This window comes from Aythya marila, assembly GCF_965140915.1.
Source record: "Aythya marila genome assembly, chromosome: 7".
Classification (NCBI taxonomy): Eukaryota; Metazoa; Chordata; class Aves; order Anseriformes; family Anatidae; genus Aythya; species Aythya marila.
This window is the reverse complement of record NC_139048.1, coordinates 1,089,172-1,115,013: the sequence shown is the minus strand read 5'-3', so window position 1 is coordinate 1,115,013 and position 25,842 is coordinate 1,089,172. Positions and strand designations below refer to the sequence as shown.

At 47.9% G+C, this 25,842-nt stretch overlaps 1 protein-coding gene across 2 annotated transcripts in view; it reads right to left on the bottom strand.

Moving 5' to 3' along the window:
- Nucleotides 1-25,842, bottom strand: part of TCERG1L (transcription elongation regulator 1 like) — a 67,410-nt gene that overhangs the window by 14,955 nt on the left and 26,613 nt on the right. For both annotated transcript variants that reach the window (XM_082765408.1, XM_082765409.1), the window contains exons 5-8: nt 14,526-14,651; nt 6,871-6,965; nt 5,375-5,463; nt 3,395-3,549 (exon numbers count right to left, since the gene is read on the bottom strand). In XM_082765408.1, the coding sequence (XP_082621534.1) occupies nt 3,395-3,549; nt 5,375-5,463; nt 6,871-6,965; nt 14,526-14,651 (465 nt within the window). The remainder of the gene's footprint in view (nt 1-3,394; nt 3,550-5,374; nt 5,464-6,870; nt 6,966-14,525; nt 14,652-25,842) is intronic.

The window sequence follows — 25,842 nt, the reverse complement described above, 5'->3', positions numbered from 1 at the left end:
AATGGAGCACAGAATCTAATAATTAATTCAAAGCTTTGAGGAAGAATATTATTTGGCAGTAATCCTTCCATGAAATCATGAACCAGAGCATTGCCCCAGTCTGATGGCCTATCGAGCTTAGTGCCGATTAATTAAATCATTCAACTAATCTGTCGTGTAATGAATTTCAGTTCATTTTCCAGAACAAAAAAATTTACCACTATTTACCTGGTGAGTTAAAGCGTTGCCAATCCATTGGCAACACACACAAATCTGGTTTGCAGAGAGCTCTAGCTCTCTACATGTAAGGCTGTGAGTTAAATGCTTAACTATCTATGCTATTTGTAAGGACCAGGCTTCTTTTTTTTGTCTCAATACTAACTGGTTGAAAATATTTCTGGGAACAGAGTAGACTAAATCATCCCTAATTCTGAATGAGGATCATACCAAGTATGAATCAACATGCAATTTTTTGTTAACATTCGTTTTCTTTGTCTGAAAAAATATAAATTCCTGACCCTAACATCCAGACAAACAATTTTCTAAAAACAGAAGGAAAATATCCTTTTTCCACCTAAGTCTTTTTTCAGTTTTCCTATCCAATTCTCTTACCTTCCAGTATCCCCTGCCCAAACATGTCTTTTGGGGTTGATGAGGAGTACCATACTTGTAGGCTGATGTGCCAAGTTTCACCTCTGGATTTAATTAAGTTTTCCTTTAAAGAATTGGTGCTCTTTCCTGCTGCACTAGCTTTTGGGTTTCCTCACCATTTGATTGTTTACAATAAATGGACAGAAATTCCAATAATTATGATGGAGTAAAGTGGAAGACTGGAGAGGTTACAGCCTGGGAAAAGTTTCTTATCCCCAGCATTATACTCGCTCTACTTCCCAAGCAAGTACAGCCTGTGCTTGTTTGTGGGGCTTAATGGAGCGCAGAGAGGCTTTTTAGGGAGGCATAGTGTCAGTCAGGAGGCGGCACAACTCGAGGCACATCAGGACTCTGGAAGAAACCACCAGGCTCTCCATTCAGGTGACTTCTCCCTGCTGGTGTGAGCTGTGTTCCTTGGTAGAGGCACGGGAGAGGCTGTGGTCCTGCTCGACCACGAGGGATGGCCGGCTGGGAACCCACTGGTCGAGGAGCGTGATGGCCTCGGACACCTCTACGGGAAGGAGCACTTTGAGGGGGCAGAGTAATTGATAAACGAGTAATTTTTCATTTATGCCTAAATTACAGATGCACTTGATCTTGCAGTGGAGTGATGCGCAGATAACCTATAACACCCCATGAATAATTAAGCTTGCTAACTTTCTCGTTCCTTTGATTTAAAAATTCTAATTAAAACTCAGCGGCAGCAAGTAAGCTAAATACATCTGGCAGCCATTGTTGCAAACACACGGCTCATCTCTGTTATTTATTCACTCGAGATTAGAAGCTAAGAGAAATGGCAACAAATAATTTCTTTCACCTCAGCAGCTAATATATACTAATTATAACCCGACTGCCTCAAATACCAAGCAACCGCAAGTCCCAGTTATATCAAGGAAGATGAAGACTATTAGCAGCAATGAAAACCACAGTCATAACAAAATTGGTCCATGAATCAAATCTTGGTGGTACTTATAGATAGATAACAAAGGATAGGAGTGAACTGGCAGACATCAGCAATAGTTTTAGAGTCTTGTTGTTAATTAATTATAGACCGTGAACCATGACCCTCACTTCTGTCTTTGGCTACCACGTCGCTTCGTCAGTAACTAATCGATCTCTCAATATATCCTGTAATAAAAACATATGCTCTTTTTTTCTCCTGAAGAATGAAATTCAGCAGATATGCTTTGGCATTTTAGATACTGAACCAAAGTTCTATACAAAAAAGACTTTATGTGAATTTGAAGCATCTGGCAATTTAAATTTAATATTTAATATTGAAATACTGTAATGACATTATATGCTGATAAGGACTACACTAACAGAAAAGCACTCTGCAGCATTTCTCTGTAGCATTTCCTCAGTAACGTTCTGCTAGTGACGATAACACAAATACTGATTTATTACTCACTTTTATCTACCTGTCAGCATCAAGTTTCAAGTCCAAAAAGGCACACTCACAATGTGGTTTTCAATAGTTAACTGGAAGTTTTCCCTCTGGATCAAAGCATGCATTATGGCTCCTGACAGCACGCATATAAAAGACAGGTCACTTCATGAGGCTTGTAATGCCATCTTATTTCTAATTATAAAATGCTGTATTTTAAAGGAATGACAGAAGCCTAATTTTTCCCCCTCTTGGTATTTCCAGACCTCGCCACTAATCAGCTGAAGGAGGTTCTGCTGTGAAACTGTTGCAAAGCACAGTATTCAAGGATGCAGCAGCACAAACAGCTAATCAAGACAGGCAGTGTTCCAAGTGACTGCCGCGCATACTAGATGTGCCCCAGTAAAGGCAGATCTTATTGACACAGCTCCTACGTGACAGCCAGCGTAAAGCATCAGGAAACAGAGGAAGCACTGCGAGTGGAACCACTCCCAGTAACGATGCACAGGGAGCCAACTGGTGAAGCAAGAGAAGTTTGAGAGAAATGTGGCGGAACAAACTATGGGGCCACTAGTACACTAGCAGACCCAGGCTGACATGCGGGGCTACTGCTCAACTGGTCACCAGAGGGAACAAAATCTGAACTGGTCAGCTAAGCTATGGATAGCAGAATAAAAAGACAGGAAGAAAAGATACGAAGCATGGGATGGGAGAACTGCCTCCACAAACCTTGTAGAGGAGCAGACACCTTGGGTCGCTGACAAGTCAAGGCCCTTCTTTTAAGCTGTATTTTGAACCACTTAACATGTATTACTGCACATCAACATGTTATTCTTTAGCCAGGGCCACAAATTTCCCCTTCAGGAATCCACAGTGTTTAAAAGTGGTAGATTTACGTTGAGATTGAAGCACCCATGTTTCCATCTAACCTTTTAGCAGCCATTAGAGATTTACTGTTGGGAATCTTTTCCTCCTCTACAACCTGGTTGAATAATCATTAACTATGGCGTATCTGCTTTTGTGGAATAACTGAATAATGCATTGGTAATGCATTTGCAATGTACATCTTGGAAATAAGTGTAATAAAACATAGTGTCTTCTGAGATGTATTTTAAACGTCACAGATCCATCCAGTGTAAGAAGCCACCTGGTTCTTTATTGCCAGTAATGAGAACGCTCCATCCCCTAGTTCAGCACTTCAGGAGGGATAAATACCCTGTAATGAACATCAATTTTAATATGATACTTGGCACAAAATCTCTAAAGGAAAGTCATTCTAATCACGCTTATCAAATTCTCACCGTACGCACTTAGAGATCAAGACTGTTTCAACATGTGAGTTTAAGTAGAGGCAAATAATCACAGGGCGTTAGTTACTTGCTGCGGCCTCCAGCTTGCGCTTGTGCGGCGGGTCCTCGATGATCCTGTTGATGTCGCCACGGTGCTTCAAGTCCAGCGGCTTCTCCCACACCGATAGCTGCATTGTAGGGTTGAAGAAGAAGACCCGGTCATCTCCAGTCCAGACTACACACCTATTTCAAGTGATAAACTATGCTTAGATAATGTCAGATACATGTATGACCAAGAAATTAACTCTGAGTTGAATTCTCATCTGTCACCGTTAGCTGTGCATGGCTGAGACTCATCTCAGACAACCTGCATGGGCAGGGAACAAGGAAAAGGAGAGGAAAACACAGTGAATGCTTTGTTTACAGCCAAAGAAACCACAGGAAAACATGAGAACCATGGGCACTGGGACTGGGACGTGCAAGTGGCTGCAGCCCACAGCACCGAGCCCAGGTGATAGCCATGGGCTCTGGATCCAGTCTGGGAAACACGACCGAGCTGCTGCAGTGCAAGCCAGTCTTTGGACTTGTTCAGTTAAATAACTGTCTCAGCTTGACATCAGTTTTTGCACCTAAGTTCATTTTAAAACAGCTAACATAACATGAAAGTAAATAACACAGCCCCATGACACAGTCAGTAAAGCTCAGATTTACGCCGCCGAATCTGTATGTAAATAAACCAGCAGAGCAGTCATCTACAGCCTCTCTTTCTGAATTGTAAAGGAAACTAATAAAGAGCACATATTCACCCTGCCTTCCTCAAGCACATACACACGCTTATAATGGGAAAACATTGTTCTCTGATACATAAAGTGCTGGAAAGAACAAATGTTATTAGTAGAAGCCCTAATGCTTAGCTGTTATTAAAAGAAGGGATCAGAAGCGGTTAAAAAAAAAAATAAATCTGCTCTGGGTAAAAGACTACAAATATGAAAAACCCAAAAACCCTCCATCAATCCCTGCAAGGTACGATAGGATTATAACCCAACATTTTCTGTGTACCACTGGTAAGGCATCACCACTGACTTTGCCCATACACAAAATAAATATATGTATAACCTCTGCAGGAAAGAGACTCGGTAAACTTGAAACTAGCATCTTGTTTGGGAACAGCAACGCTGCCCCACGCATATGGGACTGGCAAAGCTATTATTTGACAGAGATTATAACCAGCGTTTTTGGAAACCTGTTCTGTCTCTGCTGACATACTGCTGTGTCACGGCTCCTCTGGCCGCTCACGTGGGTGCTGCTGGTGTTCATTAATCACCCAGTGCCACCAGGTCTCATGTGCCATCACCTCGGGTTAGAGGCTCTGGGCTCCCTCGTGACACCCCTTTACTTTTCTGCGCCTAATATCATCTGACGTTTAATTTAAAATTAATGTCCCTTTCCCCATGTAACACGTCACCTGTTCCTCCTCGGTATAATAACAGTTCCAATTATCCACAGGGAACGCATGGTATTTTGTTTCAGTCACCGAGCACAAACTGGAGATGCAGATATTGCTGTGCTCATTTTTCCCTACAGAAACTGGTTTGAGCATGAGTACTGGCCCTAAAAAGCAAGAACATTTCTCATGGAAGTTGTATTTCCTCTTTGATCTACCCAAGAACTGTACAAACTGGGTCCTCAGCACGAGAGATCTAGGAAGACCACAGCCCTACAGAACAACACTGAGCACTGCTGCACAGAACTCCAGCAGTGAAGCACCCACCAAATCAGAAGGAAAACCAGCAGCTGCTTTCTGCCAGAAGTGGTTTCTGGCCGAGCTGAGGTACCTCACGAATCCCAGGGAGGTGGCTCACACCATGTTTGCAGCTCTGTCCTCTCATTTTCGTTAAGTACATGATTAATGAGGAAAAGCCACACTGGAAGCTTGGAAAGGAATGCAGTGCTGCTACTTAACACCCAGGATAGTGTATTTTCCCCACGTAAAGACAACTAATGCATGTTTGGCAAGAGAACCAGCACTGATGAATGACTTTTATTAGCTCTAATTGCATTTGCTTACCATGGTGATCCTGGCACTGGAGTGGATGCCACGGGCTTGTTGCCATTTGCAGAACTGTCATCCTCATTTACTAGTTTAAAAGAATGATCCTTGAAAGAAAGATAGAGATTAGTCAACGAGTAAAACCGATACGTAAGACTGCTACTGTCACACAAATCACTCCCGTTAATGCAAAATGGATTACGCAAATTGCCTTTATTCCACTGACAGCTTCACGACCAACCAACTGCCTTGAGACCAGTCCGGATAAACTGGAAATAATCAAAAATGGTGCCCCACTTTCAGTACAAATGAAAAACCAGCAGGCACGCTTTTGTCCATGCTAATAGCTCACCTGGGACAGGGGTCTGTGTATTGCAACCACGAGGAGAGATTTGCCCAGAAGGGCTGGCTAACGAGGGGGGCAGGCTGGAGGAGGAGCGCTCCCAGCACCTGGGCAGAGCAGCAACTCAGGGAGCAGTGGGGTAGCAGCAAGGGCCAGGGCTGCGGGTGGCACTGGTGGGCAAGCACACACCTCAGTGGGCAAGCACACACCTGAAGGGAGCCGTCTGAGCAGGGGGGAGAACCAGGGAGCACTCAGCACCCCATGGAGGTCGTGTCCTGGCCATGTCACGTCCTGGCTACCACCACTTGCTGCTTGCTCGTGTGCGTTTTTTCTGGTCTTGTGCAAAGACGTAACAGTGACAAGTGCTGAAACCCCATGGGGGAGTCCCGTGTGGGGACCCAGCCCCACTCCTGTCCCTGTCAACCCCCTCACCACAGGGATGGGTCCCTCTGCCTACGGCTGGCCCATGCAGAGGGCACAGCAGCCAAGGCGGGTGCTGGGGCACAGCTGATATGTACGGGCAGCGAGCATTTCAGTGGCTTACAGAAACAAACCGTGAGGAGGAGGTGTGGGAGGAAGGCAGCGATCTAGCTCAGTGCAGTATCAAGACGTGAGCAGCACGTACTTCAGGCAAATATAATAAAGTGTGTATGCAGAGGTCTTTATTTTGAAAGCACTTGAAGCACCAAGGATGTGTCCCAGCACCAATACAGATGCAAATGTGGGGAACACCTGCAGAGCCTGGCAGGCAGAGAAGTTTTGCTTGCACAGAGCCTAAAGAAGGCAGCATGATGGAAACATCAAATTTAAACAAATATTTGAACTCCTTCCACATCTCCCCCTCAGGACAGAGCTCCTGGCGTGCACGGAGGAGACGCGTGGGTGAAGTGCCCGCTGCAGGGCAGCTCTGGGCACCTTCCCCACCGCTGCCTCCTGAGCCCCAAGGCTGCAGCCGAGAGCATCGGGGCCGACCCCCTGACACTGCGCTGACAGAGCTCCGCAGAGCACTAAGACAAATTAAACAGATAGCTCTTTACGATCGACTGGAGGAAACAATCCTCAATCGACAGCAGAGCTGCAGGTCACAGAGCAGTCCTTTAGAGTGACTCCGATCCGCGCAGCTCGATAGCTTGAAAAGGGTTTTAAAGGAAGACGGAAACCCACAGCAGACCTTATCGCCATCCCGCTCCACGGGCGCGCTTTTTCTGTCGGCGTGCAAAATCAAGGCTGGCGGGCAGGAGGGCCGGCTGGATTCCTTCCCGGTACCTGCCAGGAGAAAGGGTCATTGGGCTGGGTGCACTCAGGGCATGGTCGGCCACACGTGGGGCTGAGCCCCCTGCCCCTCTGCCCCCCAGCCCCGGCCCGGTGGCAGCAGCAGGGGCCGGCAGGACCTGCAGGCCGCGGCTGGGCTCTGCCTCGCCTTCCGCAGCAGTCGTGGCTGAGCTTTTAATTGCTTTTTAATTGGAGCTGCTGTAAGAACAAGCCCCCAGCCCTCCCCTTTTAAATGGCAGCAGGCTCCAAGCGAGGTGCCCGATGCTGGGGGTGTTTCCATGGGCTGCAGGAGGTCGGTGAACAGTGAGGAAAGGCAGAAGGGCAGCGGGCGTCACACAGGCCAAACAACCAGAAAAAAGTGTTTTTTTTCCACAAAGGTGAAAGCGAGTGGTGACGGTAGTGGCTCCAGCAGGCAGCACACAGGGCTGGGGATGCAGGTGGCCATGTCGTGCGGCCCTGAGCATCCCCCCGAGGATAAAAGCCCCCAAAACTATGATTGGGGCCCCACAACACAACATTTAGATTCTTGCCTTAAATCCTACAACATTTTTGGCACCGTTAAACAACAAATGGTGACAACGTTTGGACTCACTCAAGATAAAACCCCAAGAGCAACACCCTGACCCCCAGCACCACTGTGCACACATCCCTGACGAGGTCCAGCACCGCACCAGAATTACCAGAGGAGGCTCGAACCCCTCTGAAACTGCTGCTACAGCAACCTGCCCACCCTGCCCGTGTGGGGTACGCCACCAGCACCCTGGTGCAGCACTGCTTGCACCCCGAGCACGCTGCTCGAGGGCTCAGAGCTCGGCGCGCTGCAGATGGGGCAGCACGGACGGACTGCTCCCATCCCCAGCTGCTGCGGGGCACTTTTTGCCTTCAGGATGGACTAAAACTTGGGTAGAGGAGCTCGAAGGAACTGTTGGCATGTGCTGCTGCTCCAGGAGGGCGTATTACGGAGTTGATTCGGGTGTGAAATGGCATTTGATTAATTTGGAAATTACTTAGCAGAAGAGATGTACCTGCAACAGGAACTACATCAAGGGCAAGGCTGGAGCCCACAAAGTGTTTGATTCCCTTTCTCCACTGAATATATCACAATAATAAAAATTTAAGTATAAGTCATTTTTCTCAGAAGACAACTTACTCAATTTTTATGGGTAATGAAGAAGAAGATTTACAAATCATATCAATTAATTTCCACATTAAAGGAGCAAGGAGAAGGGAGCAGCTAATATATATCAAAAGGATCTCTAAATCTATCGTTCTTCATTGGACATCTGCTAGCAGGGAATCACAGCATTACTGCCGAAGTTCAGCTTTGAACACGGATAAATTACATCCAGCTTCATTTTGCCTGCAGGTGGTCACACCTCTGCCTTCTCCTCCCGAATTTCCAAAAGGCTCAGAGCAGACAGCCAGAGAGCCAAAGGCTGGAGACATCAGAGGACCTCTCTGGATCCTGCAGGGAATTTCTCAGTGATGACAAGTACAGCAATGCCACACATACGGCTGGGTATTTTCCTACCAGGGACACCAGCACCAGTAGGAAGATACTGACCCCAGGGCGCTCATCGTCAGCCAAGTGAAAAACCAGTGTCCCGCTGATAAATATGAAGGCACATTTCATTCCTCAATCTGAAACTAAAAAAGTTTACTACAAAGTTTAAAAAAAGAACAACCTACAAAGGAAATGCACTCTTGTTCATGTCAGTAAATGGTGGCACAAGCCATAAAACTCACACCAGAAGAGCTGTATGATGAAAAAAGCATGGCAGAAAGGATGCCTGAGAGCCAAGGATGTTTCTCTCATTCACCACTTTGTGAAGTCTGGAGGCACAATTATAGCACCTGGCTGAAATTCCACTCTGCTAACACATTCTCACACTCTAGAACATGGCAGAGGAAAGATGTGCAGCTTCTTCACCCTCATGAAGGTACTTCATTACCTTGCCCCATGGTTTTCCATCTCTGCCTCTGGCACTGCTGCTACCCCAGGGATATTCTTGGTTTCTGCTGCCACTTGGCACTGGGTTTTAAATCAAACAAAGGTTTTAAATCCGAATAGCATTAACATGCCTTCTGGAAACATGCTTGTGGAGGATGAAAGGAACCTTGAGACACCTCCCTTGCAGCTCCTTTACAAGCCAGTGCGGGTGCAGTGGCATGGAAGCAGGTGGAACAGCCCCGGTTTGGAGGCAGTTTGCAGGCTGCGGGCTCCCAGCACGCTGTAAGGTAGTGCTGCTGAATGGTGCTGTGCCTCAGCGCATCCAGCTCCTGGCTCTTCTGCTCCTGCCAAGAAATAATCCCAGAAGAAAGAGCTCTGGAAGGCTAATTACCTCCTGGTGAAACTGTCATACACAAGCTGCTGCTCAGACAAGGCAAAGCCCTGACTCTGCCACGCAAAGAAGGAGCAGCTGAATGTGGAGCAGCACACTTGGACAATGCTTAGCAGACCTTGGGTGTATTTTTCTTTTAGTAGGGCAATCATATCAACTCTACTTCCAGCTCTATTTCTTTCTCTTCCTACCTATTTCTCTAATCCTAGAAGAAAAGAAAAAAGCTAGTTCGATTCTTTTGGAGTCTCCATCCCCATGCTGATTTAAGAAGTAGCCAGGAACTCTCATTCATCCACATGCACACGTATGCATGCATGAGGAACACGTTTACCTCGCTGGCATCATTTTTTAACTGACAATTATATATTAATAAAAATGGATAAATGTCAACTGGTGGATTTAAACAGACTGTTGCACATGTGAAGCTCAGGGGAAGTTTTGCACCCCTGACACTGAAGACTGAAACAGGAGAGAGAAGCTCCAACACTCCCACAGCTCAGGCAGTTCAGGTTTGATGCAAAGGAAGGTCCGATGTACGGCACAGCTGCTGTTGCCACCGCTGCTCTCACCCTGCTCTCCAGCAGCTGGAGGCTGTCTTGAAGTACGAAGCACGAAGGCGGCCGCGCTGACCACGCCTGGAGCCTCGCACACCGCTGTGCTCACTCCTGCTTGAACCTTACGCAGTTCCACTCGGAGACTCTCTGTGCTGGCAACGCCCGAAGCAACTTCTCAGCTTTTCTCCTTTGAAAAGCTCTCTCACATCATCTGAGCAGGGATCTGAGGCCTCACGGAGGGACTTGGGTGCTGCGTCTTCTGCCAGAAATAGCGTGCCGCCAGCGCAGCACACCTACGTGGGCTCCTGCAGCACACAGCTCGCTCAGCACTCACACGTGACACAGCCTTCTGCAAAATGCTGGGCAGTCAGGACACATGAAATAAAATGGAAAAAAAAAAAAAAAAAACAACTAAAGAATTGGGCTGAACTGCTGAAAGTCACTGGGCAGGTCAGGAGTCAGTATTTTTATATCTACAGTGATCACTGAGATGGGTTTTCCCCAGACACCGAAGTTTCAAGCCTATGTTTCCTCCGTCTAGCTTAAAAACCCTGAGCTGGCTGAGCTCCCCGGGCTCACGTGGGGCTGTGTGAACGAGGGAACCCGAGCCTGAGATAAAAGATGCAGAGAGCCAAAAGCGGTGAGGCCAGAGGCCAGGTGGGACTCATGTGTGTGCAGGAGAACGTGAAACAGAGCACGGGCAGGGCTGCTCAGATCACTGAAGACTTCTTCTGGGCCTTGTTAGCTCATTAAGGATCTCTTCTTCTCAGCACATGCCAGGAAGAACAGTGGGCAAGGTGCGGCATTGACCGCTATTGGCAACTGGTGCACGTCTTTCCTCGGGTTTACTCTTTTCTCATTAATCAAACCTTTTTTCTTCCCCTCTTTAACTTAAGTGCATAAAATATACTGCAGGCAGACAATTAAGGCACCGTGACGTATCTCCAGCATAATCGCACGGCATTTTTTGCCCCTAAACTTAGCAGCATAATTACCAGCAGCGCGCTCCCGCAGCCACCGCAGCGCTGCTGGGGGATGCGCCGGAGGCTGGAGGATAAGGAGGCCTGATTAGAGAGATTGCTCCCAGCCTCTGTGGCAGGTAGAGAGACATGAATAATTCACAGGATGAAAAGCAGAGGTGAAGTAGCAAAATTATCAGACATCTATTACAGAGGATGTAGGTGTATGACTATAAACATGTTAAATGCAGAATTAGAGAGGATGAGGAAGAGGAGGTCTGATTTACCCCACGAGATGCTCTGGACAAAGAGCAAATAAAACTGTTTGGCAAAGGTTTCTAGAGGCCACACTCCTGTTACTCTCAAATGTAGGTTTAAAATTTTGACTCAGTGTTGCAGAGAAATGGATTTATTTCAAGTGCACAATCCAGGCGCTCTGCTTTGTGCTAGCCCACCAGTTCTGCTGTATGCCAGTCCTGTCTCTCCCCACAGCTTTTTTTTTGTTTCTTTTGTGTTTTTTTTTGAGCTTAGCCTAAAACCCACATGGGGCGGATGCCCAGCTCCTCCCCTGTTGCTCACTGCTCAGCCACGGGCTGCTTTCACTGCTGGCTCCATCCCTGCCCTGCTCCCGCACGGCTGGATCCAGCTTCCACCCACCGGCACCGCTCAGAGCAGCGGGCACCTCCTGGCATCATCTGCTCCTTCCCGCACATCTTATTTCACCCCTTAATTGGTGTGGATATTCTGCTTTCACCCTTTTCTCTGTTATGTGCCACACGCTGTGTTTCCCACCTTAGCACATCTCTGCTTGAGCAGCTTTGTCCTTCCCCACCAACCCCTTCCCACTCACTCCCTTATTTTCCCGAAGGCTGGTAACAACACGGCAGCAAAACGAGGACAAATTCTCTGCCTGCTGTACCACGGCACGGGCTCTGTGCCTGGTGCGGAGGCTGGAGACAAGCAGCCAACGCTCTCCAACAGATGGCATTTCCCCAGACAGGGCGCAGGGCGCACAGCACCCCCCGTCCTGATCCACCGGGACCAGGCACAGCACCGGGCTCGTGCCTCGGCCTCCCCCAGCACCAGGCACCCTTACCTACCCCAAAACCACCCAATCTGTGCTTGTCTGCAGTCTTCTGCCTGGGTTTACCTTCTTCTCTCGGCTGCAGCCCCTGTGCTATTTCTCTCCCAGCTCTGTACACCCCTGCAGGGCTGTCCAGGCGAGCGGCAGTCAAACAGCTCCGCCAGCTCCTGGTGCCGCTCCTTGCCCTGCTCTTTACGTGCAATTCCTATTAAACTTAAATCGAGTTCAAGATCTCGGCCCTGACCCGAAGCACTCGATGGTCTGAGCGCTGAAGATCTGTGAGGTTATGCGGAGCTTTGTGTGGCTGGCAGGGACCAGCTCCACTCCTGTACGGAGCGTCGTGTACGAGGTGTTTTGCCCTTGACTGTAAGGGGAAAAAAAAATCATTGCTACTGGTTGTTGGATATTTCCAGCTTCCAACACAAAAATAAATGCTTACTAGAAGCCAGGACCACTGCAAAGTTTACTGCTTGTGCTCCAGAAATACAAAAAAAAAAAAAAAAAAAAAAAAAAAAAAAACAGGTTAATTTTGTCTTCAGGAAGGAAAGTTTTTTGCATGTCCTTAGGGGCCCTGTCTCCCTAGCTGACTCCGCAACTGGGGCAGCTCCCGGGGTTTTGTCCAATTCTCGCTGTTTCATAACACCTTTCTGAAGTGCACGCTTCCTTTTCTGCAGCACTTTGAGACTGATGTGTGAAAACACCTTTATTACTGTTATTTGCCCCTAATTATGATCCTTTCTTTGATTGCCTTTCCAATGGAAATAATGATAGCTTGTAGAAACCTATAGAAAAGCGTGTGATCTCCTGAAAAACATTAAAGAAAAATCCATACTAAACTTGAGTGAAATTGCCATTTTTCTTTTAAATGCAGTCAGCAGCAAATCAAAGATGACAATCGGAGGAAGATGAATGTGTTTTCTATTTTCAAGGTAAGGCCAGAACCAAAAATAGAGCGCTCATCTTATTTACATCACTTGTATACGTGCAGAAACCAAACGATTGCTCTTCCAAACCCACGACCTTTCAACACCACAGCCCTTTGATTTACACAACCTATTGACCAAACGCCACACGGGCCTCGTCATCAAAAGCCATCTAGGCATCGAAGGCTTCACACGGTGTAACCCTCCATCAGCACGATGGGTGGAAGAGGGAGGTTTGTGTCCACACGTCCATGAAATTCCTCTGGCGTGAAACGGAGTGCAAAATGAGGACTGCGGTTTTGCAGAGCAGCAGGACTCTCACACGGAACTTTGTCCTTCTGCACATGCATTCTTTAACCAGTTTTAGCATTTCTTCCATCTCTTGCTCCTGCCCAGAAAGCAAGTCAATAGCAGAGGAACACACGGATCTTAAACAGAGGAACTGCACTGAGGGTAAAAGAAGTAGGTGCTTAGCTAAAGCCAACTAAGCCAGACAAGAAACTTTAAGTCAAAGTATATCACAGGAAACGTGTATGAACCTTCTTTCAGTCTTGTATCTGTCAGAACATTTTCAAAAATTCTCAACCCGAAGTGGAATGCTCAGCAAAATAAACTCCATCAGAAGGTCTAACGCAAGACAGGTCTGAGGGTGGACAGACCTGCTGCAAAGAGAGCCTGCAGCTCCAGGCAGGGCTTTGCCTAGCACAGCTGACCCTGAAACTTTTATCGTAGCTGTGGGTAGAGCCCGTGAGCATGATGCACCCACACGGCAAGGGGCTTAGCGGGATGAGCGATGGCTTTTACACAAAACCCTGCACACAGTTACAAGTACAGCCGCTTCTAACACGCAGCTTGCAACCCCTCCACAGCCATGCTAATGCCGCCTAGGTGTGAAAAAATGGTGTAAATGGTGTCATCTTCTAGGTGGGGAGAATTACACCAGAACTGATACCTAGTAATTCCTGGCAAAGCCCAGCATTTGCCATGAAACCAGCTTGCAGCACGCCCAGGCACGGAGGGCTGCAGCCACCCCGGCGGGCAGAGGACAGCACATCCTCACTCCAGAGGTAGGATTTCACCTCCACCAAAGCTCCTGTCCTCCCAGCATGGCAGTGTGTAAGGATTTCTTGTTAGTAGGAAATATGTTCTCCATTTTCTATCGAAATCCAATCTGGTTTTGGTCATGATCTGCAAGGTGTCCGTGTGGATCTGAACAAAGCCACGAGACTTCTTCCAGCTTTTGGGAGAAAGCACCAGCTCCCTCTCACAACAACACACGCATTTACATGAAGATGAATAAAACAGTTTTATCACTCAGTACAGCACAAAGCATCCTCTGAGACTGCAGCCAACGAGGCTTCATGGAGCAACTACCCACAAGATAACCACGTTATCACTGCAATGCTTGTGAGTACCATTGGCATGGGAAATGAAAAGCCCAAGGACATTTCACAAACTTGCCTTTTGTGGCATCAAATGCAAAGCTACTGCCAGTTGCCAGACCGAGCAAACGGGATCTGAAACGCTCTGCAAACACTTGTAATTAGCTAAAGCAAACGCCATAAAATTTGAGCGGATTTTTTAAGGGCCCCCCATTACCGTGCAGTATGGAAAACATGGTTTGGTTGGACGTACACAGATCCCCAACATATGCTCCAGTAATATAATCAGTCCAGAGAAACAGAAACACACCTGTGAATGCCTGATCCATCAGGTTGGCTGTCATGAACGTCACAGCTGGTGCAGACACAGCAGTTACCCTGGCGACTTGCGTTGGCATCAAAGGACTCAGATGAGCATCCACTCTGGAGGCAGAACCTGCATTCGAACCATAATGAAATCACTTTTTCTTTCCAGCAGACAAAAACGCCTTCAGAAAAATCTCTTCTTTCAGCCGGATTTCACATAATGCTTGTTCAAGCTCCTGTGAAACATTTCTCTCTACGCTCACTCGGATGGTTAAAACAATAGGGGCTGAGTTTATTCGAATTACGCGTCTTGTCTGAACGTGATGCCCATTGATTTTTGGCAAATAAGTACAGGTGGATATTTTAAATTACTATAAATGCATTCCCCAAAACAAGAATTTCCAAGAACACATTAGGGTGTTCAGAACAGACGTACAGCCAGATCAGTTTTCTTCTTTAAGACTAAACAACACACCTCCGATTTCTGCTCATTACTCATCACCAACCATGTGTGTCCCATTCTCCTCACGGGAAATACTTTGCCAATAACTTACACCAGCAGCTTTCTCCACGTGAATCACAGCCTGCTCACAGACAATCCACAAAACAGAAAACCACTGCATCGCCCACACGCGATATTCGTGATAAGGTAGTGACCCAGCCATGCTGCTAAAATCATAATTGAACTAGGCTACTTAATCCTTGAGAACTTGTGGCTATTGCCAAATTTAAGGTCAAACCTTAAGCACTCTTTTCCTATTATCTGTATGTCTGGATGCTGCGCATTTTTTCAGAACCTGGAGGAGATCACATCATCTCATTCCCATTTTTGCCTCCATGCCCCGTTGACCAGCTGCCATTTCCAGACTGAGCTGGCAGCAGGGACAAATCAAAGTTTGATATGAACCGAGAATAAAACCTCATTTCCCAGGCACGTCTCAAACTGCAGAACTTGTAGGGTTCAACTCCGTGTCCACTGTCAGTGTTTGCACTGATTTGTGTCTTGGTTCCCAGGTGTCCGGGCAGCCGATTAAGCACAGCTCTCACTGGCACGGGGAACACTGATCGCTTCCCCAAACATGACTAAGACACCTAATTATGTTATATTGCCACAATGGTTACTCTGATGTCCTTTTTCTTCCTCAAAACTATGGTTATGGGTACCAGCTCGCCTAGTGCCCAGGCAGAAGGGTAATTCCTCCTTGTTCTAACACGGAGGTGGCACACACAGCCCGCTGCTGCCCACGCTGCCTTCCCCAGCCTTGAAGAATATACTACTTGGTAAAGGATGAGGTATTCATTTTAAATGTAAATGAAACACCTCAGAAAAACAAGATCGCAGTCCAGCAAGGAAAAGCTGAGTTCCAGATGTGCAGAATGGAGCACAGACAGCATTACTCAGCGTTATTCAGAAAAAAATCCTTAACTTTGGGCTTCAAGGGTGCAGCCTCAGACCTCAGGAGAAGCAAAATGCCACCTTAAGGTGCGTGTTCTGCAAACAAACGGCACTGGTGCTACACACAGGCTCATTTTCTCACACGTGCACACCCCAGGAAGGTGAGCACACCCCGCAGCTGTGGCACCACGACACATCCAGCTTCAGATCTCTGTTTTGTTGCCTCCTCCGAGCCTTGAAAATTGTAAGAGTGCAAGAAGATGCTTAATATTTTTATGGGCTTCTTCCCACACTTCGGCCTTCCCAAACAGCCAGAGCAGAGGCCCCCGCACCACCAGTGCACAGACAGCGCTGAGCCTGCCCGGCTGCTGGGAGCACGGAGCGAGGGGAGAGGGACAGGAACTCTTCAAGCTGGCAGGCACAGCAGGGATTTGCACAGCACTGATTTTCTGGAGCAATAACTCAGTGCCATCAGTAGGGGGAAGGGGACAGGGAGCACAGCAGCGAGGCTGTCTCCTCCCCAGGACAGACAGAGCATTGCCCTCGCTAGGGCGACGCGGGTACCTGGGAGAGCCTGGCAAGGCTAACTGCAAGCAGCTGGAGGGAAGGCTCCAGGAAAGGAGGCCGTCTATTATTTCTCTTTATCTTTAGCCATTAAGTCAGTACAGGAGAAATTCTGCCAGACATGATCACTTGTGTGAGAGACGAACTGCCCTGTGCTATAATAAATTTACTCCACACTTACTTTGAAGGAAGAACGACAAGTAAAGTACTTACAGGAGAGGAACAGGACACCAGGATGCTTCTTGTGCTACCTCAAACGCAAATCAACGTCAGGCCATGACCACGATTACGTACAGATAAAATTGGAGCAACTTCATAAGGTGCTTCATTATCTCCCGCGTGTCGCTGTAGATTAGCTCGCCTCTTTTTTTTCCCTCCATCAAAACATATGTTGCACGCTGAAACGTGATTTTGCGTTACACAATTTTCACTGCCTCTTTATGGTGATTTATTATCACATCCAGCAAAAATAAAATTAGCAGTGCATCCTTCAACATGATGGAAGCAATTAGCTCAGAGCTCCCATCCAGACTTGACTCAAGCATATACACACGGATATTTTTTCATACTGCAGATCAAGTTCAACAGCTTAGTTTAATTTTATCTTACGCTCACCAAATAAGCTGGAATGATTTAAGGCAATCATAACATTTAAGGAATAAATATTTATGCTTTCTAGTTCTTCGTGCTCATAAAAAAAAAAGCCGTCTTTGCAATGGATGAATTTAGAATACAAACAAACCCGGTGGATTTAGTTGAATGTCACCATGCAATCCAAGCTTTCAGGATGAACTCAATATAACCTGGGCTGCAATAATACCAAAACGTGAACCATAAAGAGCCCGGCACCCACCCACACATACCCCCTGCGCTTTGTGATTAAGTTTAGGGGAAATTTTACTACAAAACCACTCTGAGAGGGAGGAGTAGGAAAGTGATCTTTCCTATCAAGCCTCCGAATGCTGCTGTGCCCAGCAGAGCACCGACTGGCGAGTGGTGCATTTTGGACCCCGTGATCTCGGAGGTCTTCTCCAACCTTGATGATCCCACAACGGTTCTATGACTTTGGGAACATCTGTCCACGTTTAAGATCATCTCAGCGCAGATGCATTCTACTGTTGTTTAGAGATTTAAGAAGCCTACCTCTCCATGTAACCGTGGCAATGACGTTGCAAGGCCAGAGGAGGACAAGGCCAGACAGCTGAACCCCCCTGGGCACAGCCCGCGGCCACGTCAGGGCCAGCTGAGCCACCGGGGAGCCGCTCACCTCCTCTCTGCACCACGAGGCATGGCACGGCACGGCACGAGGGATGTGCCTCGCTGGGCACCGTGAATGCAGCTGGCAAGACGAAGGTTTGCTCGGCGAGGGAGGTTTCCTGTTTTGCACCTTGTTTTGTGCTTGGAACACGGCTGTTTTGGTTCCTCTGCTTTGTCAGAAACGTATTCTTGCTGTCTGCATGCATATTCATTACACTCTGCTGCGTACAGATAGGATCACCCTTGTTTTTATTTTTTAAGATGGCAAAATATGTCAGTGGAATAAAGCCCAAGAATATGATTTTCAGAACTGTACCCACGGCTGAAGAGCAGAAAACCCATTAACGGTATAATTTTGTTGACTTTCAAGTCACTGATGCAACGCTGAAAATCCCACAGTCAATAATAAGCCCAGCAGGTACTCCCAGATATGCTTCTTTCTAAGTCAAATATGAGCTGCGATGGTTCTTTTCTACATCCAAATTGAAATGTAATGAGGGAATCTATTAACAAAGAGTATTAAATATTCAGCGCTCTGGCTCTGCTCGGCAAAGGCTTTACCTTAAAACTTCCAGAGGGACCCGCGAGCAACGCTGACGTCTCACAGGCTTTGCCCTTTCGATACCATTTGGAAATTTTCCTCTTTTGGAAAAGAAAAACAACAAACAAGACCCAACCAACCAAAACAAGAACAGCCCAAACCAGGACACAACCTGTAAATACGAAATAAAATGCTAATATTGAACCTGAAATGCTGGCAGAGCTGTCCTCGCTGTGGCAGGCTTGGCTGCTGTTTCTCTCCGCAGTGCATACGTACAGAAAGCAAGTCCTTGGGGAGCAGAGTGCATCACCCTGAAACCTGCCATCGATTCCGGATTTGTTATTGATAATAAACCCGAACGTGCACAGCCCCACGGAGCAGATGAGAGCAGTGCTGGACAACCCAGAACGACACCGAAGGAGAAATCCTGGCCCCGAGCAAATCCAAACTCCCTCATCTTCCACAGGTTACTCCAGAGTCTCCTGGCTTCTGGGGGTTTTTCAAATGAAAACCTGTGCACAGCAAGCGAGGAAGCACCTATCAACAACCTGATGGGATACAACAGCAAATTAAGAGAAAACATCACACAACAAGCCAGGGACTTGTGCCCATACCACAACAATAACAAGTGCTGCAAACAGTGCTCCCACTGCCTGCAGGAGGACCCCTGGTTTGAAATGGGGCCGTATTTCCCCGATCTGATAGATGTGTTGTGTCCATATGAACATTAAGCATAAGATGGACACATGGGGTAAGTCCTTCTGGGCCGGCACCCTGCTCCTAACACACAGCTAATTGCAAACATTGAAGGAAGAGCACAACGTGGCTAGGATGCAGTGACACATGGGGAAAAGGTGTAGGGATAAAGCAGAGAACCAGCACAATGTTTCAGCAGGGCACTTCCAGACCTTCCAATAACCACAGCTCAAAGAACGGAATAATCCTTAATGGGCTCTTTTTGTCCACGGATGTGTGCTACACCCATTAAAATAAAAACCCTTACAGCTACAGAGAGGTTTTTACATTTACAGAGCTCTGGCCTTCAGCAAGCAGGCGTGCAGCCAAACCGGGAAGCAAGTCCTGGGGCTTTTTGGTTTGTTTTTTTTTTGGTATGAACACACATGCTCACTCAGTAATAGCTGGTGCTGAGCCTGCAAGGTGTTTGGGGCCGGGCACCATCCGCAGCCCTGTCAGGTTTCCATCAGTTAGCTTGCAAGGCCTATGGAGACGTCTTGGCGTCCTTCGCCTGCCCACACGTGCAGCAGCTGCTCTGCTCAGGCTGAAGGCAGTGCTTCCCAAGTGTTTGAGGAGATGCATCGACAATGGAAAACAAACAGCAGTGGGCACCTTCAAAGGTGCCAAGAAAAAAAGTGCACAAAAAATGATATAAAAAAAAAAAGAAATGAGATCCTTCGTGGTCCAAACCACCCCGTGATAACACAGGCTCACTGGGTTGCTGTGCTCCTGACTGCCTGCCCACCACACAAACAGCAGCCCTGTGGGCAAGGAACATTTTTCATCATGAAATTTTAAAGGAAATTTTAAAGGAACGTTGCACCAGCTCTGCATCATCTGGGAGGTACGGGCAACGGCTACAGGTTTTTTTCTTAAAAATACATTTTAAAAATACGCAAAACAGCTGCTTGGAATTCTGCATGATGTTACAGCTCATTAAAAAGAAATCAGCGATCCCAAGAAAGCAACCTTGGCACCCTGTCTCTCACTGGCTCCCTCTGTTCTCAGTGCTGCTCAGGCCTGGCTACCTACAGAGAGCACCAGGTGGGGCAGTTCCAAGTGCTGAGAGGTACAGAAAGATGTTTCTGCAGACACCAAAACCAAAATAATTTGAGATCGTTCTGTTGCTGATTGATGTCCTCTCCCAAAGCCAGGGAGCCTCAGAAGTGCTGAAGAACGCCGTTTTTCCTATTTCAGGGGCACAGCTCAGGGTTTTCACTGCTGGCATTTTCCCAGGTTTATGGCAGGAATCTGGGAATATTCTCTGACAAATCTCAGACAGGTCTCCAGGAGGACAAAGGCTCAGCAGCTCTGCTCTGCCAACAGTGCCACCACGGCACAACCCGCCCAGTTCCGATCTACAGCCAGATTTGGGATCTTGAATATCCCATTGCCATCAGCTCCCCAGCTTAGACGCCCCACGTGAAGGCAGACACTGCCCCTGAAACGATGCCACCGCTCCTGCAGCACTGCATCTGCTGGAAACTGCAATTATTTGGTTACAGATGTGCGAGCACGGCTCATCCTGATAACGTCCACGTTTTGAAAAAGCACCAATATTTTTAGAAGCTTAAAGAAGCTTCGATAAATCATGTAAATTACCGCTAGCCCAAGCCAGAAGAATTGCAACCAGCTTCAATTTTTCACCTCAAACAAGCACTGGAAGTGAGGAGAGATGCTTTTTGAGACCTGAACACGAAGCCCAAATGTTAATGTGCTGACAGCACCAGCACCACCAAACCCACACCACTTCAGCCAAGGCACACATCAAGGCTCCTGTGCCTGCCAGCAGCACCCCCAGACCTCAGCCCGAGCACGGAGCAACCCCGAGCACTTCTCACTGGGGCTCTGGGCAGCGTGCTTCCCACCTGCTTGTCCCCATCCCACGACCAGTGCCATGAAAAAGCTCCCAGAAGATTGGTTTCCATCGGCCTTTTGTTGAGCTTACACCGTGTTTGACTACCCTGCACACCTGCAGAGCACAAATTTATCTTCCGGGGGCTGGCAGCTACTTTCTGCTGTTCTTCCAAAGGCAATCCTGCACGGGGGATGAGCAAAGCTTTGGGCCCTTCTAGAGGCATAGGAATGGGAACCAGAGCCACACCAGCCAGGATCACAGCACAAACAGATTTTCTGCTCTGCAACTGGAGCAGAGGAGAACACGTCTCTGAAACAACCACGTGAAGTCAGAAGCGATCAAGCAGATGGTGTAAATCAGAGCAGCATGTTAGTGCTGGGCTGGATCGGATGTGTTCGGGGTAAAATTAGCCACTTCGTAAATCTGTGTATTGAAACCAATTCTACTCTGCTCCTTGAAAAGAGCCGTGACAGACTTGGATTTAAGTCCTCCCTTCCTCTGAAGGCCATTATGCTCAACAAACATCTGCTAATGAGCCATTATTTGTTTAAAAACAGAACTGTGTAAATCTGCTCTGAGTGCACTAAAGAAAAAGACAACGCTAGGTGAGAATTTCAGCTGTTTCAGCTGGCTCTGCTGTGAGCTGAGCAGGTCTTTTTATTTGTTTTTTAAATAATTTGAGCCTGAGCATTATTTCCAGATGAAATTTGTACAGATTTGGTGAGGATTTATGGGACTCTTGAGCTTCCCTCCTAGATCTGAGAACATCTCAGACTGTTTCAAAACTATTTGAATCCAAACACGGCCGGAGCCCTGAGCCGCATGGAAAGCTGCCGTGGTGGCAACCCAAACCCAGCGTTTGGGGAGCCCAAAATTTCTGCTTGGGAGAGCCAAACACAGAGAGGCTGGAGGGAGTCGGTGTTCCCCCACTAATGAGGGCAGCCCTGAAACCTGACTACTGCCTCACGCAGGGATTCAACCATTTACAGAGACAGAAATACTGGGACCTACCGGCAAGCGAAACTGCGGAGAAAGTACTTTGACAAATTACAAACCTGGCAAAATATTTACAGATAATTTGTTTCTCTTCTGAACCCGGAGTTAAATGTATAGCAAGGTGGGAAACGAAATCATACGTGCCCTTGCAGGGCTGAGAGGAAATATAAATGAGGGAATAATTCAAGTGGTTTGTTTCCCACCCATTAATTTCTAATTTGATCTCCTTTACACCTCACTGGACATGCCAGAAAAGAAATATGACAAAATGTATTTATTAAACATGTATCCAAGCTGTGTCTGTGGGACAGCTTCTATCCTAGGAACCCACACTCTGGCTTTTAAACAACTTACTGCTTTTGCTTTGCAAAGCCACGCACGCCGTGGCAGTGGAGCAGCACCCCGGTGTGCCTGTCCCAGATGCAGGAGCCAGAGGTGACCCCAGCAGTTTGGGTTTGGAACCCAAACCCAGCGGGCAGTGTGCCCCCACCTCCATTTTACAACTAAGATTTTTCAACCAGTAATGCAATAATTGCTTTTTAAATGCTTTAAATTTAAAACTAAAATCACTCAGATTGGACAGAAAGGCAGCAAGTTAAGGGAGCAGTAAATGGAGAGGAGAATGAACTCGGGCGTGTTTTGTTTCATCCTCAGGTGGAAAATCCCTGCAGGTACAAGGGTCACATTCACCTCGTGCCCAGTACAGAAAGTCTCCTCTGCCTTTGTGTCCCCATGTCACCGCCGCAGAGAGCATCGCCCGGTGCTGCCAGGCACAGTGGGTCCGTGGGGATGGACGGAGGCACTCCTGGTGGGGCCGTGCTCCACAGCCTTACCTATCTCTGCTTCCTTTTACTGGGAACGATTGGAGATTCAACTGCCTGGTTGTAGAGCACATCACGAGAGGAGCCGTTCTGGGGCTGAGAGAAGAACAAACAGTTTTTTGTTTGATAATCTGAATTACTCGCAGCTGCTTGGAAGCACTCAGGGAATCCCGAGACATGAATCACAGGTCGGGCTGCCTTTTTTTTTTCCTTAGTATTTTTTTGAAATTAAGCTGTAACAGATAAAACAAGTGACTGGCGACGGAAGACACCTCTCAGCACCCTCTGGAGCCTGACCCCAGAAGCACATTTATTTGGGATAAAACTGCCCCCGAGCGAGGCCAGCAGAAGCACACCTCTGCCACCCCGCGGGGCAGCTCCCCTGCGGCTGGGGCGAGCTGTGGTCCTGGGCTGAAAGCTTCCCATGGAGCAGCTCCAGGTTCTGCTGTTGGGGCTGTCTGAAGGAAAGTCCTTGAAGGTTTTTTTATTTTTTATTTTTATATATATTTTCTAGCTATGTTTTCATTGTCAGAGAAGCACTGACTGAGGCTGAACTGGTTCAGTTTTCTTTAAGAAAATGTGCACAAAATGGAAAAAAGAGCATGATGAGGTGCGAAGAGAAACTTATAAAAAATAAAAAAAATTGAGTTTGTGATTTTCATTTGTGCGCAATTATCACTTGTTCCCTTAAAGATAAAAGTCAAAAATAAATTATCGTGTCAAAAAGTTGGCAAGCTGGGCGTCCAGATCAGTTTCAGATAATTAAATGAGATGCATTTTGGAGCAGAGCCAAATCCCGATAATATGGCAATTACTTACTTAGAGCCCAGTCAAGATCATATAACACTTTCCTCCCGCGTCTTCATTACTGTCTTGCTTTAAACTCCTCTGTTAAATTATCTCGAGAGCTCGCAGAAAAGCAAAACCACGGCTTTCACCAAGCTCCTTGGTAACAACGGGTCGGTGTCGCCCAACCCTGGCCCTGCAGGGAAGCCGCGAGGCGCTGCTGGGTGGCTCGCCCGAGCACCAGCAGCCCGAGCGGGGACACCCCGGGGTCCCGGCGGTCCCCCCAGCCCTTCCCACGCAGGAGGCACTGGGATGAGGTCTCCTCTCCCCTCTTGTTCCCTCCTGTCCCCTCTTCCCCTCCCAGCCCCTCTGCAGAGGCACGGGACACGATCTTCACATCTCTGAAAACCCTTCAGGCTGCCCCGCAGGACTGCGAATCACGAAACCGCTCTACGCTGGGTAATTTTCATTCACTGTGATTTTAACAGGACAATTGATTCCTAGCAAAGAAGAGAAAATACGATTTCATCTCGTTTTATGCAAGCAGGTATTTACAAGATACAAATCACGACGACAGCACGGCCGCAAATATTAGATTTCAGCCTGCATTAGGCTGGCATTGTTTTAAATTACTTTTCTTCCACTAAAGTTTATCTGAGAAATTTCTTCCTCCAAAATGATCCCTACTGCTGTCAAACACACGCTGCACACATGCCAAGATGTTAATTTGAGGGAAAGGAGAGGAAAATCAGCCCTTTTACGCTGGTGATGAGACGTTTAGCAAGCGACTGCTGCTCTTGCCCTTGGGCTCCCGTCACCCCAAGCCCCGCAGGGTGTTCGCACCACTTGCACTCCAAGCGGCTTCACTCATTTTGAGTGAAAATTCACACATTTGCACAGGCACACACTGAGGTGCACCAACTCCCCCCAGCCAGGTCCCTGCTGTCCGTCAGCTCCGAGCAGGGAACAGGAGCTGGGTAAAGACCAATACCGAGCAGAACCCTGACATATTTTGTTCCTCCCAGAAAAGCTGCTCTCGAGAAAATAACACGAGGCTATAACTTTGTGAGGCGTGGATTGTAGGAGGACACAGCCTGACCGTGCCATGCTCCGAGGAAAACGCCAGCACGTGCTGCAGAAACCTCCAAAAAGCCTGGGCAGAAGGCACCACGGCTGCAGGAGTGCCACGGCAGCACCCGACCTTGCCCCATTCTTTAATTAAGCAGAGACCAAAACATTTCTGCAAAATCCTGAGGGTGTATTTGTGCATCTTTGGGGTAGCGGAGGGCCTTCCCAAAGCCCAGCCCTGCGGGTGGGCAGGCAGAGGGATGAGTGTTGGCCTTTCTGCTGCTCCTCACACCTCCTCCTCTCATGAGGCTGCTTCCCAGAGGGAACAGCTCCGGGGGCAGTGCCCCAGGCCCAGCAGTGCTCCCGACACGGGGCGAGCCGGGCCAGCCGCACCGCAGCGCCCAGAGCCCCGCCAGGCACCGCGGGGAGTCCCCAGCACCCTCCCGCGCCGCAGCGCTGCCACTTGTCAGTCAGAAGCCGCTAATTGCAGCCCGTTAAACCTCTAATTACTTTTCGAGAAAGCCTCGCTGCTGCACATAGGCAGGCGGAGGCTTCTCGATTGGAAAGATTTCCCGGAGGAATCGTGCTGAGATGGGTTTCTGGCCTCCTCGTTTCTCGCCTTTCAGGGGACAGAGGCTCTGCGCCCCCCTATGCTCCGCACCCTTTTCTATTTCCTAATTTTCTAATATTTTTCTGATTTTTTTTTTCTAATTTTCTGCACCCTTTCTCTCATTCAAGGCAAACAGCACAACCCAGCAGACATCCAGCTTCTGAGCCACTGCAGGCGGGTTCCTTGCCCGAAGCCCTGCAGACAGGGTTCCCCACGGCCACCAGTCCTCGTCCTGCCCCTCGGGGCTCGGATGGTCCTGGACAGGAACCGCCAAAAAGAGGCACCCGTAAAATTTCAACTCCAGGACCGGTCTTGATTTATTTAGTTACAGGGTTTTTAACCACCATTTAAAGTATGCTTCCTAACAGCTACATACATCAAGTGTGAAATTAGATTCCCTGCTCTCGCTTTCATTAATTAACTCCCTGAATCTCTTCCAGTCAGCGCAGACTGCACACCATCCAGGGCACAGCTCCGGCTCCAGCTCTGCGTTTGCCGAGTTAGCTCCTCTTCCCCCAAACAGGAGAGCTGCCTTTGCCAACAAAGATTTCTTCTAAGCACCAAACCATAACCAAAGCTGCCCTAGCACCAACTTACCCGTTTTGCCTTATTAAAACCTGGCCGTGTTCCTTCTGCCCAAACGCTGTCATCAGAAGGGCACAGAGGTGTGCACCCAGCTCTGCCTGCTC